Source organism: Rhipicephalus microplus, unplaced genomic scaffold, assembly GCF_043290135.1.
Source record: "Rhipicephalus microplus isolate Deutch F79 unplaced genomic scaffold, USDA_Rmic scaffold_34, whole genome shotgun sequence".
NCBI lineage: Eukaryota > Metazoa > Arthropoda > Arachnida > Ixodida > Ixodidae > Rhipicephalus > Rhipicephalus microplus.
In genome coordinates this window covers 4,961,287-4,979,894 of record NW_027464607.1, presented here as the reverse complement: position 1 = coordinate 4,979,894, position 18,608 = coordinate 4,961,287, and the positions used below count along the sequence as shown (strand labels likewise).

Here is an 18,608-nt window from a genome sequence, read left to right as displayed (position 1 = left end):
TAGAAGTTAGGGACTGCGCTTTCATGCAAACGTCATCACAGCATGAAACAATATGAACTAGCGATATGCAGTGTTCTGTACTGCTATAAGTGCGAAACTGCAATATCATGCAAACGTTATGCAACAGCACGACATGATGTGAACTAACGAGATACTGCTTTGTGTACTGCTGAAAGTCCAAAACTGTGTTTTCATGCACACGTCATGAAAGCTCATGGAACGGTGTGAACTAGCGAGATACAGTAACCTCTAGAAGTGTGAAACAGCGATACCACGCAGACTTTATGAAACAGCACGAAACAATGTGAACACTCAAGATACAACTTTGTGTATTTCTAAAAGTAAATAAACTGCGTTATTGTACAAATGTCATGTACTATAAGGAAACAATGTGAACTAGCGTGATACACTATTTTCTAGAGCTAGAAGTGCCAAACTGTTATCAAGTTAACGACAGATAAAAGCATGAAACGATGTCAACTGGCGAGATACAGTGATTTGGAACACAATAGCAAGACCAATTTTATTACAAACATCACGTGACAGCACAAATCAATTTGAACTAGCGAGATACTGCTTTGTCCACTGCTGGAAGTAGAAAACTATATTTTCATGAAAATGTCATGAAAACAGACGAAACAATGCGAACTAGCGAGATACAGCATTTTGTACCACGGGCGAGGGTGAGCAAGTACAGTTCTAACAATGCAAACGCTGCCGCCCCCTGGACGAGACAGCCACCTTCACGAGTTTAGCCGACACGGAGAAAGCGAGCTTCATGTGCAGGCTGTGCGAGACACTGAAGGCGGCAGTTCGGCACATGTAGGCTAGCATTGAGGGGCTGCAGGGGAGCCGAGGGTGAAATGGGAGCAGAGGATGGAGCTCCAAAAACAGCTCGAAGCGTCGCGTGAGTGGGAGGAGCAGCTAGCCTATTAGAGTAAATGAAGGGCGACCATAGAAAGTAACGAGAAGGGTGGACCGAGCTCGAGCAGCGGGTAAATGAGCTAATGGTGCTTTGCCGCAGCCCCAAGCGGTGCGAGATGGAAGGCATGGGTAGCGGAGAAGGCGACAGGTGGGAAGAAACAGGCGAAAGGAAAGGTCAGGGGGCCACAGTGTCTGGTCACAGCATGGAGGCTCCGAGAACATACATTTCTGTGGCGCGGCATTCTTCGAGCAGGGCAGGAACACAGGACACACTGAAGAGAGAGAGAGAAACAGGTGAAACAAACAGGGGCGCCATCGCAAACAGAAAGCCAGCTAACAGCGTAAAAGGGTCCTAGTGGCACTGGTGACTCTAATGTGGCCAATGTTAGGGATGGGGTCTTCACGACAGTGAAGAAAGATGGGAGAGTGAGGGTGGAGGCCCAGTCAGGGAAGTGCATGGTGGATGCACTGGCCAAAACTCAGGAGGTTGTAGAGGGCAACATGGAGGGCTATAATCTTATCATTATTCATGCTGGCCTTAACAATGTGCTGAAAAGACAGACTCGGAACCTTCGGAGACAGAGGGTGGGATGCGTAAACTCCGAGACGCCTCTGGGAGTGTGCATGTTACCATATATATGCACAACTCCAGAGGTCTGGGGGCAGTCTCGTGAGATTGAAAGGGGGGTAGTGCAGGCTAACGGTGTGATGAAGGGTATGACCCGGCCGCTTAGATACAACGTAATGAAGGTGAACCAAGACGTGTAAGAGCCCGGCGCTCGTACTTTTGCTCAAGATGGCATTCATTACAGTGGTACGACAAGCAGGAGGGTTGGTAATTGGATGGGTCGTCAAGCCACAACTTTTTTAGAGGGACCCGGAGCCCTGAGGCCAACAGTGTAGCCAAAGACGATTATAAAGGGCTACCAATACTCAAGCCACACGGGGCCCGTGGGAGAAAAAATCGACGTAAGCACGAGAGCCCGGTGAAGCAAACAGGGGTGCTATGCAGGGTGGCAGGAATAGGTTAAAGTGGGAAGAGATAGAAGAGCAGTTAAGGCAGGAAGAGCTGATGGTATATGAGGTTGTAGAAACACATCTTCAGGACATGGAGCAACTATCTTGCAATACGGACTACGTATGGGAATATTGCAATAGAACAGAAGGCAGCATAAAGGGGGGTATGATTGGTGCATTCATACACAAAAGTATGGGTTGGCAAAGAGTCAAGCAGGAATGCAAAGAACATTTATGGAAGGGAAAGTAGCTGGGCAGATGACACTCCTTGGTTTGGTGTACTTGTGGACGGGAGCAAAGGCTACAGAGGAAAACCAGGCAATGGTGGAGTAAATAACAAGTGAAAATGAGAAATTAGAAAGAGAGTGCAGGATAATTATTCTAGGAGATTTGAATGCACACGTAGAAGATATAGATGGGTGTACTGGCCCAACAAGCAAAACTATCATGGACATGTGTGAAAGGCATGATTTGATCATTAGCAACATTACTGAGAAGTGTGAAGGGCAAATAACATGGGAGGTAGGAAAGCTGCAGTCGACGATAGATTATGCACTGATGTCACATAGGATGTATGATAGGCGCAGGGGAATGCACATAGATGAATGTGGCTCCAGAAGTCTGGGTAGTGATCACAAACGTATCAAGCTAAGTTTTGGAAGAGCAATAAAAATGGGAAGAAGACAAGATGAGCAATTACAGGGTAGTTTTATTCAGAAAAGCAAATAGAAATAACTACTAAATAAACTGAGAAAGTAATCACTGAGAATAATACAGTGAAATCTCGGTATAACAAACTTAGGTGACTGTGGAAATTTGTTCGTTATTTTGAAAGGTCGTTATGGTGAAAGCTAGAAAATTAACCATAAATACTTATTTTTCACCGACCAAAATGACTTACCTTTACAACGGTGGGTCCTTGAACTCATTTTTCTCGAGAAAAAAAATACAAATACACAAGTAAACACAAAAAATGCACGTTTGCTTCAAAGAAATCTGTGAATTTTTTTTTGATGCAAGCAGCACAAACTTAGCAGCACGAAGGCCTCCAGTTCGTCCATATTTCTGTGGTGCGATTCGGTTCTTTGGTCACAACAGCCTGCTTTTTGCCTTCTAGCTGCTGAAGAATATCCATTGTCTCGCTTAGCAGAAACTGCTTTGGCTTCTTCATCGCAAGCAGAGATGAACTCATTTGTAGTATCACCGCAGCGCGAACCCCGACTTGCTTTGCAGACGCGATAAGTAATCACTGAAAAGAGACGAACATGACTGAAAAAACAAGGCCTCCAAAGAAAAACCCAACGCGTCACGGCTGTCATCGCCTCTTTCGAAGAAAAAAAAAAGTGCTAAAAAAGAAAATATTCCCTGTTTCGGTTTCTGCTCCCTCGCTGTCTCAGGTTTTAAGTGCCCATGCTTCCTGCAACGCAACTTCCACTCCGCCTCGCTGACCTTGCCCTCCCCTGTTGCGCTCGCCTCTGCGCCCACTTGTAAACCTGCAGTGTCACCGTTTCAACAAAAATAAAGGAAGGAAAGTCATCCTTTCATTTTTTTTTTTCCTCCACACCATTGCGCGTCTTTTTAGAAGCAAGGCATCCGTTCACTTTGTCGTCTGCTTGCCTACCGCTCTGGTGGTTGCAACGGATTTCAGAACATAAGTTCGTAGTACTGAGACGATGTTAATATACTGCGGAACTGAATTAATGCTCGCTATTCTGAAAAGTTCCATATTCTGAAATACATAGTAGAGAAATTATTTTACATTGAAACTTTTAGCAGTCGGCGCACGCTTTTTTAAAAGTTTGTTAATCTGAAAAGTTTGTTAATGCGGGGTTCGCTCTACCGAAATTTCACTGTAAAACAGTGTGGACGTACACACATCTAATTAGACTGAGCTAGAGCTCGCTAAGGCACGTGACAAGTCAACCCCGGAAAAGGAGACACAAACCCAAAAGTTGGTGGGATGAGGAAGTTAACAGAGTCATAACAAAACGTCAGAAAGCCTCTAGGGAAAACGGACATGCTAAGCAAAGGTGTGAAGCGACAGATGATGTTGAAAAAAAATGAGATTTCTTTCTAAGCTATAGAAGGGAAGCGTTCCGTCTGATCAATGAAAAGATTAGAAGAAAGGGGGCTTAGTGGTTGGCAGAAGTACATAAAAAAATAGAAAGGCAGCTGCGAAATTTTGGAACCATCTAAATTCCCTAAGAAATGAGACAAGCCTAGAGCAGAGGTTCATAACCACAGCTCAAGGTGTTAGGCTAAAAGAGGACGAAGCTATTGAATATATACGAACAGGGATGGCAGAAAAATTTCAACAAGGCATTATGCACCTTAATAGAGAAGGATGGATCAGGTGGTGCAGTGGCTCCATTTTCACGACAAGAGAGAGAAAGGGCTGAGAAGAGGGTTCCTAGTAGTACATCAACAGGCCCTGACGGCATGTAAATTATGCTGACAAAGGAATTAGTTTCCAAGTCTCAGCAGACTGAGAGAGGCAGCGAGAAAAAGAATAATCAATGTGAAGTCCCTGATGGATGGACACTTAGCAAAATGAGCATGATCTATAAAGGAAAGGAGGACAAAGCTGACACAAACAACTATTGTCCTAAAACAGTGACATCAGTGGTTTACAGACTGCATGGTGATGCAGATTATGAAGAAAAGACTGCAGGCATGGATAGAGGAAGAGGGGGTGCTGCGGGAACTGCAAAATTGGTTTCGAAAACAAAGGAGGTTAATGGACAATCTGTTCTCACTGACGCGGTGCATTGAAATAGCAGAAAAGAACACAGGCCCCTGTGGCTAGCATTTTTGGATATTGAGAGCGTACGACAGCGTGGTTCAAGAGGACTTGTGAGGAATACTGGACACACTAGGTGTGGAGGATGGAGTCACTAAGCTCTTAAAGGATATCTATAAAAGTAACAAGGTAGTTATAAAATGGGAAAAACAGGTATTCGAGCCCACAGAGATAAAATGGGGGCTTAGGCAGGGGTGTCTTCTGTCACCCTTGTTATTCATGATGTACCTCAAAAGATAGTGTCTTGTGACTGGTGCCGCGTGAGCGTGCCGGAGCACGAGCGGCCCGTGCCCGCGGAGAGAGACGATACGCACGACAGCTGCTCAGCTAACGAAAAAGGGCCCTCCCACTTTATTCGGGGCAGAATATATACAATCTCAGGGGCGCCACATGCTAGTGGCAGCCGAACTAAATGACTGAAGGGTGGCGACCTCTACATCTCCCCCCCTTGAAGACCAGACGGAAGACGGAGGACGCCAGACACTGCACATCACAAGTTCAGGCGGTTCGGAGGCACAACACGGCGACCACTACGTGTTCGTGTCACACCATCACTGCGGTCACTGTCTGCAGGGGGCAGTCCAAGGGAATCGGGTGGTTGCACTGTAGTAGTTCGCTGTGGCTCCTGCTCCTCAGACGGCGGTGGTTCCACCCTTGGCGCAGGAGGTGCAAAAGGCACTAGCTGACGCCGGTTGTGCTGTAGGACGCCACCCTGCTCCGTTTCCACGACATAACTTCGTGGTCGGCGTGCTGGGCTAAGCACTGTAGCTTTGACCTGATCAGGTCGTACCCAGACACACTGGCCTGTTCGGAGCGATGACAGGTCTTGAGCTCTGTGATGTCTGTTAAAGTCAGCGGCCTGTTTCTGCTTGTAGGCTGCATCTTTTCTCCTCACGTCTTTCCTCGACGGCCAGTGAGGACATAACTGGGAGTCCTGTTTCGGCACTTTGGTTCGAAGTTGTCGTCCCATCAAGAGCTGGGCCGGGCTGAAGCCATCGACTCCGGGGGTGTCCCGGTAGCTGAGCAAGGCCAGATGAGGGTCTGTTGCTTTGCGAAACAACTCCTTGATGGTCCTGACCATTCTCTCCGCCTCTCCGTTCGATTGTGCATAGTGCGGGCTGCTGGTGACGTGGTCAAAGCGGTAAGATGCCGCCAATGCTGCAAACTCGCGTGAAGAGAACGATGGACCGTTGTCTGATCTGACTTCTCGCGGAATCCCATGCCGGGCAAAGATGATTTTGAGAACGACGATGACTGCCTGAGCCGTTGTGCTCCGCAAGGTTACAACTTCAGGGTACCTGGAGTGGTAGTCCACCACCAAGATGAATGTCTGGCTGCGGAGGTGGAACAGGTCCATGCCGACGAGTTCCCAGGGACGTCCAGGTAGGACCGTGGAGACCAGGGGCTCTGCAAGGTTCACCCGAGTGGAAGCACATTGCTCGCAGTTAGTTACCAGAGAGGCAATGTCTGCCGAAATGCCAGGCCACCAAATGGACTCTCGAGCGAGAGCTTTCGTCCTGTTGATGCCTTGGTGTCCTTCGTGCAACAGCGTCAAAACAGCCGGCCGAAGAGAATGCGGGATGACCATCCTGGCGCCTTTCAGTAGAACACCGTCGCAGACAGAGAGCTCATCTGCTGCTGAGGCATACTGGGAGAGGTGCAGTGGCAGTTTGGACTTCTGTGGCCAACCATTCTGGCAGAAGGAGGTGAGGGCTCTGTATTCGCCATCGGACTCTTGTGCTTGTCGCACGTCCTCTAGGCTTAGTGGCAAGGCTTCTGACATGCCGCTGACCACTTGAGCTGCAAACATTTCCACGGTGTCCAGGGGGAGGGACGCCTTTTGGGTGATGCATGACAAGGTATCTGCCGTAGCTAACAACTTTCCTGGCACGTGGAGCATTCGGAACTGGTATCGCATGGTCTTTAACCTGAGCCTCTGTATGCGAGGCGGCAGCATGTCCAGCTCCATCTTGCCGAAAAGAGAAACGAGTGGTAGGTGATCTGTCTCAACATCAAAGGTGATGCCACGGACGAATTCGTCAAACCGTTGGATGGCCCATGTTGTTGCCAACGCTTCCTTTTCTGTCTGGCTGTAACGCTGCTTTGTCTCGGTCATTGATCTCGAAGCAAACGCAACTGGGCGGCGCTCTCCAGAGGGCTGTGTCTGCAGCAAGACTGCGCCCAGTCCGAATGAGCTTGCGTCAGCCGAAACTGTGGTGGCGTATGATGGATGGTACTTGGCCATGCAACGGTCTTGATGTCAGGAGTTCCTTGATTTTCTTGAATGCAGCATTTTGTTCATGCTGCCACACCCAAGTCGCAGACTTGTTTAGAAGTGCTCTGATGGGAGCTGTGACCTCCGAGATGCAAGGCAAAAACCGGGCAAGATGGTTCACCATTCCGAGCAGTCGCCGGACACCTGCGATGTCGGTTGGAGCCTTCATGGCTTTGATTGCTTCGACCTTGTCTGGACTTGGCCTGATGCCTTGTGCTGAAACGATGACTCCTAGGAAGGAGACTTCGGAGACACCAAAACGACAGTTGTCTTGGTTCAACGTGATGCCTGCTTTTGCAAGGCGAGACAGCACCTGGCTCAGTCTGGCATCGCGCTCCTCGCGGGTGCGCCCAAAGACCAGAATGTCGTCTATCATATTGGCGACTCCTTCCTGGCCCTCCAGGATCCTGGCCATCTGTTTTTGGAAGTACTCCGGCGCGGAGGTGATGCCAAAGGGGAGCCGGCAGAAGCAGTATCGGCCAAATGGGGTGATGAACGTTGTGAGCTCTTGGGAGTTTGCAGATAGTTTAACCTGATGAAAACTGGCTGTTGCATCCAGCTTGGAGAAAACTGTTGCGTCGCCAAGGACTTGCTCTACAGTTGGTAGGATGTGGCGTTCCCGAAGGACCACCTTGTTCAGCTGAGTCAAGTCAACGCACAGCCGGTAGGAACCATCGGCTTTCCGTACTACAACGAGACCAGAGCACCACGGGGTTAGGTTGTCGACTTTGCGGATCACGCCTCCTTCCTCCAGTTTGTCAAGCTCGTGACGGACGACCCCGCGTAGCGGGATGGGAATCCTGCGAGGCACACTTAGGGAGAAGGGTACGGCGCCAGGTCTCAGAAGAATAGTGTACTCGTCTTTGAGGGTGCCCAATCCCTGGAAGAGCTCAGCACGCAATGTTGCTTTCGGAGTCTGAAGTTCGTCGAGAAACTTTACAACTTCCAGAGCTTGAAGCGCCGGCAGTCCAAGAAGAGGTACGGTGAGAGACTGGATCACGTACAAGCGCTGAGAGCTCATTTTCCCGTGCCACCGAAGTCTCGCCATGTACGAACCCAGCACGCGCAGCGGCTGACTGCCAGGTCCGGTGAGCAGGCTGTTGACGGGGTCGAGCTTGGCCGGCAATGCAGGGAAGTCGCTCGGAACGGCGGACACCTCGGCTCCGGAATCGACCTTGAACTGCGCTGTGTAGTTGTCAACGGTGATGTCGACGAACTTTGCCGCGGCGAGCGTCCCGACAGCGTGTAGCTGAATGGAGCCGAGCTTCTGTTTTGCCTGCCGCGCGCGGCACACTTCCGTAAAGTGTCCTTTCTTTTTGCAGAAGTTGCAGACGGAGTGTCGAGCAGGGCAGTTAGAACGTGGATGTGGCGCGCGGCCGCAGAATTCACATGCTGACGGCTGGCAGGAGCGCTCTGCTTTCCGCGGGGGCGACGGCCGCTTATCTCGTACGGCGTCGAGGTGTAGCTCACGGGAGTGCTCTGCGCAGTTTTGAGGCAACGTTTTTTCTTTGTCGGCGTCTTCTGATTGACGGGCCTGCATCCATGCTTCTTTGAGCGTCAACTTCGCGTTCCGGTAAAGCTGGTGCGAAAGGCGCGAGTCACGGAGGCCAACGACGAATCTATCGCGTACAAGCCTTTGCTCCACCTCAGCTGACGGATAGTTGCACCGCTTCACCATTCTACACAGTTCGGCGTAGTAGGCGTCGACGCTCTCGTCGGGTAACTGAACACGCCGGTGAAAACGCGACGATTCGTACAGTTCATTCGCCGGATGCACGAAGTGGTCGGTGAAGCTGGCGGCAACCGCTTGAAATGAGGCGTGTGATGCGGTGTCGAGCGAGAACGTCTCAAGAAGTGGGCGGGCCTCCGGCCCCATGCAGTACAACAACGAGCGTACCTGCATGTCGCCGGATGCTTGAGTCAGGCCGGAAACGACGGCGTAGTCCTCGTAGCGGCTGAGCCATGCTGGCCAGGTTCCCGGGTTCACGAAGTCGAACGGTGCGGGCTGCTGGAGGTTGAGGCTGAGCTTTTTCGGCGCCACTCCGTCGAGGGCCATCGTCGTGCGGTACGGCCGAGTTCGGGATGAGGGGGCGTTACGCAGCCACTTCTGACACCATGTCTTGTGACTGGTGCCGCGCGAGATGTGAAGTGTCACAGCAGATGTGAAGTGTCACAGCAGATGTGAAGTGTCACAGCAGATGTGAAGTGTCACTTCACATCTGCTGGCCACTTTTTTTGAGATTGTGGGTGACGTCGTGCATATAGGGTATAAGGAAAAAGGTTTGTTTGTCCTGTCCCTTTTGTTTTGTATGAGTTCAAGCATGTCTCTGGGCTCATTCTGATTTCTCTGAGCAGACAATTGGGAACGGCAGTCAAAGGATACATAGAAAAATCTGCCTCAGTGAGGCGTTTAGTTTGCTGACCAAAGCTGCCCCGAATCATATGATGGCAAGACTTTCACAGTGTGTGAGCAGCACGTCTTCCCAATAGTACGCTTCACCACTTTTGAGTGTGCCAATCCAAAAAGAAGGATTGGCTTGTTTTCACATGATTCATATGTCCAACACACATGGGAAAAACTTAATGTTAACATCAAACATAGGAACCCACTGTTTCTTCTGTCCGAATCTTCATGGGTTATAACAAGCGGAGAAAAGCACTTACTAAAAATTTCTAAAATACTAGTGAAAGAGGCGATGGTCGGCGAGGTTTCGGTTTGAAACAACACAAGGAAATTGTCAACTTAGCGGAATACTTTCTTGGCATTTGTATATTCTAACCGTTTCTGAACAATACGATCTAGGCTGGCTAAAAATAAATAACTAAAAATGGGCGCAAGGCAAGATCCAATGCATACCCTTTGACGTTGTAGGTAAATACGGTCATCCCACGATGATGAATGTCGATCTAAGGTAATTATCTAGCAGTTGCATGAAAGCTTCAACAGATATGCCTATTGCATTCTGGTAAGTCATAACACCAAGCCTGCTAATGCACTCGCGAATGCAAGCTAGAAACTCATTGTGTGGCAACGAGTAATACAAATCTTCAATATTTATAGAGCATGCCTGGTAACAAGACAATTTGTTATCTTTCAGCACAGAAATTACACCATCGGAACTCTTTGCCAAGAACGTATCGTCCATGTTTAATAACATCAGTTTACCCTGAAGAAATTGTGCCAGCGCTTTCTGCCACGAGTTAAGCTATTAGGCTACGATCCTATTACACAGAAAAGACAGTTAACTCTGTGCATTTCGGCGTTAACAAAATTTTCATGCTAAGTTTCCCGCCATCAATATTTTTTACAAAACCATCAAGCTTCAGCATTTTACAAATTCATGAGGTCGCAGAAATGGCTAGGCAGTGTATGCATCGGGAGGCCTTCGATAGCTCTATCACAGAAAGAAATAGATTTTCTTCAGAACACTAGTACACGTAATGTTCATAGCGTGAAATCGCGATTATTATGTAGTCATAGGTGTTTTCAGTTTTTTATCTTTGTTTTATCATTCCTCATGTATGTGTCAAATAGTTCTCAAATAAATATTGTGCGGTTCCAGCAAATCAGTTTTGTAAGTCAGCACCGCTGTTTGTATTTTTCTTTTTCTTGTCCTCCGTTTTCGGCGCTGTTTTTATGTGAGCTATTCCATTTATCCCATCAAGTCCACCGCTCTACAAAGCTAAACAGTTGCTCCAATATAATAACATTCTCGATGTTGCCACCTTTATAAAATACGATTTTGCCTCTTTTACTTTCAAACTAATTAGTGAACAAATCTCATTGTAATTTATTCCATCATTATACTAACTTAATACTAACCAAACTCATTTCACACAGCTAACAACTTCATTCTGCCCAAAATGCAAACTAATTATCGCAATCAGACAGTTCCCTTTGGTGTCATATCAATATAGAACACTTTACCATTTTAATAAAAATAAAAAAAGACATAAATTTGGTTATGAATTCAGAAAGTTTTTGTTATGTGGCGTTCAATTTTCGGCATAATCTCGTTTTACCCCTGACTTAGCATTCTCACCTCAAACGTTTTTCCTCTTTTATAAGTTATTTATGCTTATAGTTTACATTACCGAACAAGCATAGTTTATGATAGCATCGTCTGTTCGTTGTATCTGAATTTTGTAATATTACTCTTTTCACTGTTTTCGTTGGTAATAAAACATATGTGTTTATATCACATAAGAGGTCCCATTTCAGTTTATACTATGGGACCTCCTTCTGCATATACCATATTTACTCATGTAATGAACTCACTCGCATAATGACCCCCCCCCCCCCCCCCCTGCTTTTGGTCCCCGAAAAAAAAAAAAACTTTCTTTTATTGCATCTTTTCATTTTATTTCGGTATGATAGCTAGTGCTGTTTACAATCAAAACAATGTTAAATAAAGCCATTATATCACAAAATAACAATGCAATAAAAGCCAAAACATAGTTTTGCAACTATGCTAAACAGTTGCGAGCAGCGCGGACAGCAGCAGACAAAATTTGAAAGTCGCGCCTTTTATGGCAAAATACCATCTGTCAAATGCAGGACAAAATGCTTTGCTGATAGCATCATGCAAGCACAGCGGCACAAAATCAAAGCGTGTGGCTTCCAAAATGGCGTGCCCGCGACATAGAAGCACGCTGCACGCTAGCTATCGTGAAGGCCATTCAAAGCACAACCATTCCGACAGCACATTGTGCCTCTGCAACATTTTCCACAACATTTGTGTGCCACTATTCGACGCTGCGTTTTTATTGCGGGTTTATCGTGAATTTAGTTAGGACACCTGCTGCACAGGGCGCATTTGGCTGGTATGCTAGCTACATGGCTGGTTACAAGCAGCATGCGCCGGAGCATTGGAACCGAGCGGCTGAATGACACTTCGGCTTGGATTCGTGCGCTTTCGCTATGGGAGGAAATAAAAAGAGCGTTAGGCTGTAGCCCAACGCTTTTTTTTTTAATTTTTATCACAAATTTCATGGGCCAAAACGAGCAAAGTCGTCATGCGAAATTTTTGCTGTTATAACTCCCGTGACTTTTTTATCCCACCTAATGAACCCCTCCACCCCCCCCCCCCCCCCAATTGGCGTGAACTTTTCTGAAAAAAAAGGTGGGTTCATTAGGCAAGTAAATACGGTATTTATTTTGGTCATTATGTTGTGACTGAATATTAAAACTTGATTGATTGATTGTTTGATGCCACAGTGATGAAATATAACCTGTTGTATCATAAAATAGAAAACGCAAAAGTGACAGCGCAGTTGCATGTATTCAGTTTTAGTTTCAGTTTTATTGAGCATTTTCTTCACAGAGTTGCGAAAAAGATAACGCAAGGATAAGAGCAAAAAGCTGCTATGTTAGCAGCTTGACGAGGCTCCTACCCCTTTTCACTTGGCATTACAAAAATCCGCAGAGCACAAAACATGAAAAAACAATTTGACGTCGATTTTCAAAACTTCAAGGAATTAGGAAATAAAAAGGAAATGCATCAAAATTACATCTGTTTCAGGTTTATATAAAATAAGCAAACCACATAGAGAGAAAAACAACAAAAAACAAAAGAAAACAGCGTGTGGTCAATCATGAAACAATGCACACGTTGCTAAACGGCTACCAAAGTATTACAAAATGATTATACAACGTTTACAACTCTGGGTATGCGAAAAGCACAAGTTTTAATGCACAAGGGAAACACTGACGAGTGAAATGTTGCATGTTTTACTCATAAAAAAAAAGCAACGAAAAAAATGTCAAAGAACGCAAACATCATAGGATGCCATGTTGCACACGAGCACTATTATAGGGTGTTTCTTTTACATATAGTACTGTAGCCGGACAACTAGAAGATGCTAAACTAAACGCCGCCATTTTGGATGAGAAGGTTCTTAAGCTGTTTTTTATGTATATTAAAGATGTCGATGTTTTTATTTTCAAACATGTTAAAACAAGCTGGAATACAGTGTTCAAGTCTTCTCAAACCGTGATTAGTTCGTGAATAAGGAACGAACCAGGAAGGCCTTTTCCGAATGTCATAATAGGATTGTGTATTTTTTCTGAGGTTACACAGTTTAAGGAAACAAGCGTTGTTTGATAGCAAGCTTTGTTTGTATTTCATAATAAGGTTGAAACTGTGTATGTGATCGATCGGTAAAATCTTATATTCTCTGAATAAATGACTTGTATGTGCGTCGTATGGTACGTTTGCAATATGACGAATTGCTTTTTTCTGCAGTAAAAATATTTTGTTCTGATTTGCTTTAGATATATCTGCCCACACTAGACTACAATAGTTTATGTGAGATGAAAACAACGTATTATAGAGTAAAAGTTTAATGTTTGCTGGAAGTATCTGTCGAAGTTTAGAGAGAACACCACACGTCCTAGCTATATTTCTAGTTACTTTATTAACGTGTTCGTCCCAATTAAGATTTTCATTAAAAATTACTCCTAACGATGAAACTTCTTTAACAACCTCAATTTTTTCGGGCCCGAGAAATATATCCAAACCACGACAGACAGCCTTCTGAACCGGTGCGAATACCACAGCTTTGGATTTTTTTGTGTTGATCATTAAATAATTTGCAGTACTCCATATGAAGATGTCGTTAAGAATGTTGTTGGCTGAGTCTGCAAGCTTACCTAAATCATTACCATGAAAAAATATACTAGTGTCATCTGCATAAATTATAAAGTCCACATATTTACTGACACTTGTTATGTCGTTTATATAAATATTAAACAGTAGGGGCCCTAATATGCTGCCCTGAGGTACACCTGACGTTATGGCTAGTAGGGAGGATTGGCTGTCATTTATAACTACAGATTGCTTTCTTTGTGATAAATAAGATTTCAGAAAGTCAAGTGGGGTTCCCCGAAAACCATAATGACGCAATTTTGCATAGAGTACTTCGTGGTTGATTCTATCGAACGCTTTGGAATAGTCAATAAAAACACCCAGTGTTAACAGTTTCTTTTCAAATGAGTTAAGTATGAGTTCTTTTTGTGTGAGGAGAGCCAGTTCCCTGGACATGCCCCGTCGGAAGCCAAATTGATGTGGTGATAATATAGAGTACTTTTCACAAAAAGACATGACACGTTGATATATGATTTTCTCTAGCCCTTTAGAGATAACAGGAAGTATTGAGATCGGACGATAATTAGAAAAGATATTGCGGTCACCAGATTTGTATAAGACACTAACTCTCGCATGCTTCATTTTTTCTGGGAAAACTCCCGTGGATAAGCAGATATTAAACAGATGGGTAAGAACAGGTAACAAAAGATCAAGTGCTGCTTTAATAGGTCTAATTTGTAGGTCATCTATGTCCCGAGCAGTAGTGTTCTTTAGTGACATAAATACAGACAGTACTTCTTCAGGAGTTGTGTTTAAAAAATATGCAGTGCTCATGTTTGGCACACCTAGAAAGTCCCTGTAATCACTATTACAGGCACGAGAAGGGTTTGATAAATCAGAGGACACCAGCGTTGTGAAGTACACGTTAAATTTATTAGCAAGTTCTTGACCCTTTACTATCTTGTTATCTATGTTTAACTCAAGTGCGTTGTCTCGAGAGCAACTTCTATTTAGAAGCTTATTTATTTCTCGCCAAAGCACGTCGCCACGAGTGCTAACCCTCTTGAAGAGAGCTTCATAGTACGCATCCTTAGTTTTTCTCAGTTGCTTCGTTACAAAATTTCTATACCGCTTGAATTCCGAAAAATCGTTATAGTGTCTTGTTTTCACGAATTTTGCGTACAGTAGATTTTTCTTCTTAATCATTTCCAGACATTCTCGCGTCATCCATTGTTTCCGACCTTTCTTTAGTGTTTCGACAGTTTTATATTTAAAACACTTATGGTAAGTTTTTCTTAACAGGCACATGAATATTTCATATGCCTCATTAGCGTTAACTGATTTATAGACAGGATCCCAACAAATCTGCGCGATTTCACGCCTAAAAGTGTCTAATGTTTTGTTACTAATTTCCTGTATTTTGTATGATTCTGGAGTTGATACTTTTGCACGATTAAGATACTCGTTGCGATTTTGAAACATGTATATAGGGTAGTGATCACTAATATCGGCAATAACAGTTCCAGATACGGTTGAATCACTTATGTCATTTGTAATAAGTAAGTCGATAAGGCTTTCAGAATCTAAAGTGACACGTGTAGATTCAGTAATAATATTAGCACACGCAAAGGAATCAAGTAGTAGTTGGAAGTTACGAGAGGTTTCAGTTTGCTGTAAAAGGTTTATATTGCAGTCACCCCCTATGATAATGTGCAACTTGTTAGTACACGCATACGTAAGCAGATTTTCAAGAAATTGAAAAAACGCTTCTGTTTTTCCGTCAGGTGGACGATAAACTACCACGTATACATACTTGTGACATTCTAGTGATAATGCCTCATAGTCTGGTGTAATCGCTGAAAATTCTGAGAGAAGGCTGCAAACTAAATGATCAGCAATTAGTTGCAAAACACCTCCCCCTCGACGAGAGGGCCTGTTTAGAAAGAACGATTTATACGTTGGCAAGCATAATACCTCGTCATTGCACGTGTACCAAGTTTCAGAAATCATGATGATGTCGAATTTAAACGAGAATTCGTCGAAAAACGTAGTTATATCATCGTGCTTGTTGCGAGCTGAGCGAGCATTTAAGTGCATGATACTGCAATATCCACTAGTGTAAGACATATTGACATTACGTGGTAATATCGCCATCTTAACAAAAGGAAAAAAAGAAAAAGAAAAAAAAAGGTCGCGCCGAAAAAACGAAAAGTGCTAATCAGATAAGCCTACGGCATGCTAGATGCCCCGCGGCTGCTTGAATTGGCCGCGTGCATCTTGTGCAAGTCAGCTTCACATGTGATTTGAACTGCACGAGATGTTTCCGTTTCAGACGCAAATATTTGGCCACCACTTGCCCACGCGAAGTGCCAGTTCATTTCCCGTTTCCGAGCAATCATCATACCCAGCAATTTTTTCAGTTGGGGACAAAGTTGCTCATTTACGAAAACAGACTGTTTAGTTGTGAAACCCAGTTCCTCAGCTGTGAATCGAGTTCTCCTTGCTCTCTTAACGATGGCATCCCTCTTAGCTCGGCGATTGAAAACAACCACAATGTTTCCGCTAAGGGGGGCATCACTGCCTGCTTTGCTACCCCGATCGGGAACAGCGCTTGCATGAGGGCGTACCTCGTTCTTTGCAACACCTGGGTCTGGTGCCGTGTTACTTTGCGAAGTGGCACTCCTCGTTGGCAAACGGTGGCATATTTCTATGTCTTGTTCACTTATTGGCTCCCCCAAGGCGTCACCAACTTTGGCAAGCAACTGTACAAGGTTTTCATTAGGGGTACGTGGGATCCCTTTAATTTCTATATTTTTGTTTCGAGAGTATTGATCCTGAGTAGTTAGGCGCGTGGAATTTTCGTGCACCAACTTTCTCAAACGGTCTATCTCACATTGCATTGCCTCGTGGGACGCCCTGAGAGCAGCGTTTTTCTTTCTAATTTCAGCACACTCTTGTTTTATATTTTCGTAGTCTTTGTTCAAGTATTCAAGGCTTTTGTTTAACTCTCTGATTTCTTTCCGAATGTCGCGTTTGAAGTCCGCGAACTCAGTACCCATGATTAAAGGGCAAGTTACAGATTCAACAGTGGGCAAAACAAGTACGAACTTTGAAAAATAGGCAACAGAGACAGCGCTAGGATAGCGAATGAACTATACAGAACAGGAGGGCAAATGCCTAACCTGGGAAAACAACAGCAATAAGCGTCCCTGTCGTATGCTGTCCCTGCTGCCAAGTGATCGAGGGAGGCGTTGCCGCTGTCTTTTTGAAGGGCCAGGGGTGGCCGATGCCACGTGGTATGGTGCCGGGCGCAAAAAACGTAGCCGGTCGGTCAGCGCGGCACTCCTGCAAGGCGCTGGATGTAGCACGCTCCGCTACCAACGCCGATAGTCAGCCACTGTACGCCTCGAACACCTGGGAAAACAACAGCAATAAGCGTCCCTGTCGTATGCTGTCCCTGCTGCCAAGTGATCGAGGGAGGCGTTGCTGCTGTCTTTTTGAAGGGCCAGGGGTGGCCGATGCCACGTGGTATGGTGCCGGGCGCAAAAAACGTAGCCGGTCGGTCAGCGCGGCACTCCAGCAAGGCGCTGGATGTAGCACGCTCCGCTATCAACGCCGATAGTCAGCCACTGTACGCCTCGAACACCTGGGAAAACAACAGCAATAAGCGTCCCTGTCGTATGCTGTCCCTGCTGCCAAGTCTGACTTTTGAAGCCCCAATTTACCAAGAAAACTCAAGATCATACTGTGTAAATGTTTGAATTGTCATTCTCTTCTTTAAAAAGCAAATTTCCAAACACAAAGCCTTTATTTTGGAGCAACTAGAAAATAGAATTGAGTGAGTTTAGCAAAACAGACTAGAAAGATATCATTATAAAGTGCAAGTTCACCACCACACTCCTTATTGTAAGAAGACTTTACAGCGCTAAACTGGTTAAGCTTGTGCCTCACAGAAATGAAGCAAAGCTTTTTAGGGGAAAACTTTTCTGTCTCGTCAGATATTGCATTGCATTTTGTACAGAAGGGCTAAAGGGAGCTCACAAGAATCTGCACAATGTAATGGTTTAGATTTCTCAGCACCTTCGTTTGTACTGTTCCACGGCACAGTCCTGTGACACATAAGCACAGTAATTGACAGTCCTGAGCAATCACAGGAAGAGTTCTTGCAACGTCTGATTAGGTTCGTTGCTGTGCTCAACACACAGTACCCACAGTCAGAGATGCCATCAAACTGCCTGGTACAGTGAATCACTGCTGGTGAAACTTCTCTGAAATATCTACGTCATAGACGTGGCGATGCTGCAAGTTTACTCTTGATGTACATGAGCACACATCTGCTGGTGCAAAGACGTATTTCGAAATGGGATGACACTGTGTGCTAGGTGGTTTTGGTGTTGCTTTTCGGATTACTCCCAGAAGTTGAGGAGGAGCGGTGGTGGTGCGTGTTGTGTCCATGGTGGTACTGCGGCAGTGAATGAAGTGGTGCATAGTGTGGCTGTGGCCGCATACCAAACCATGAATTCTTCCACTCGAGGTGTTCACGAATCATCTGTTCCTCATCTGCCGTGAAACGAAGTAGCACAGATACTGCTCGAATCAGGTGTTGTGCCTGCAAAGAATACACAACCTCTTTTCCTCAAAATCTTTTACAGGAGGTGGACACAAACTTCTAACCGAAAATACTGCGGCAGCATACACAAGAAATACACTGCAAATATTGCTGCAATGTCATTATGGCACAACTTTACAGCAACTTATCCAATGGTTAAACATAGCACAAACTCATAAAATGACCTGGCTGCTGTATTCTGGAGATCTATCATACCTTTTTTCAAAAAATAAAGCTGTTTCACCTAATATAAACAGATGGTGCTCTTATAAATTCTATTCACGTGCCGCCTCCACAGCAATTTGATTTTTGTCATAACAGGCACGGTTTAAGAAAGCTAAAATGCACTAGACTTTTGGTACTTATGTAGGTGCATCGGGACATTAAAGTGCAAAC

The 18,608-nt window shown here is 45.2% G+C and overlaps 2 protein-coding genes across 2 annotated transcripts in view; both read right to left on the bottom strand.

Annotated features, from left to right (window-relative positions):
• Positions 1 to 6,935: 6,935 nt before the first annotated feature.
• Positions 6,936 to 11,294, bottom strand: LOC119165085 (uncharacterized). Its single transcript, XM_075884495.1, has one exon. The coding sequence runs from the start codon at positions 9,070 to 9,072 to the stop codon at positions 6,943 to 6,945; it is 2,130 nt and encodes a 709-aa protein (XP_075740610.1). The 5' UTR covers positions 9,073 to 11,294; the 3' UTR covers positions 6,936 to 6,942.
• A 1,005-nt stretch (positions 11,295 to 12,299) lies between these two features.
• Positions 12,300 to 18,608, bottom strand: part of LOC119165910 (golgin subfamily A member 1) — a 687,968-nt gene continuing 681,659 nt past the window's right edge. The window contains exon 19 of the mRNA XM_075884494.1: positions 12,300 to 18,212. Coding sequence (XP_075740609.1) covers positions 17,982 to 18,212 — 231 coding nt within the window. The 3' untranslated portion in view covers positions 12,300 to 17,981. The remainder of the gene's footprint in view (positions 18,213 to 18,608) is intronic.

What these genes read in the sequence shown, in the direction of transcription:
- LOC119165085 (XM_075884495.1), bottom strand. Translation starts at nt 9,072, where the DNA reads ATGGCCCTCGACGGAGTGGCGCCGAAAAAGCTCAGCCTCAACCTCCAG.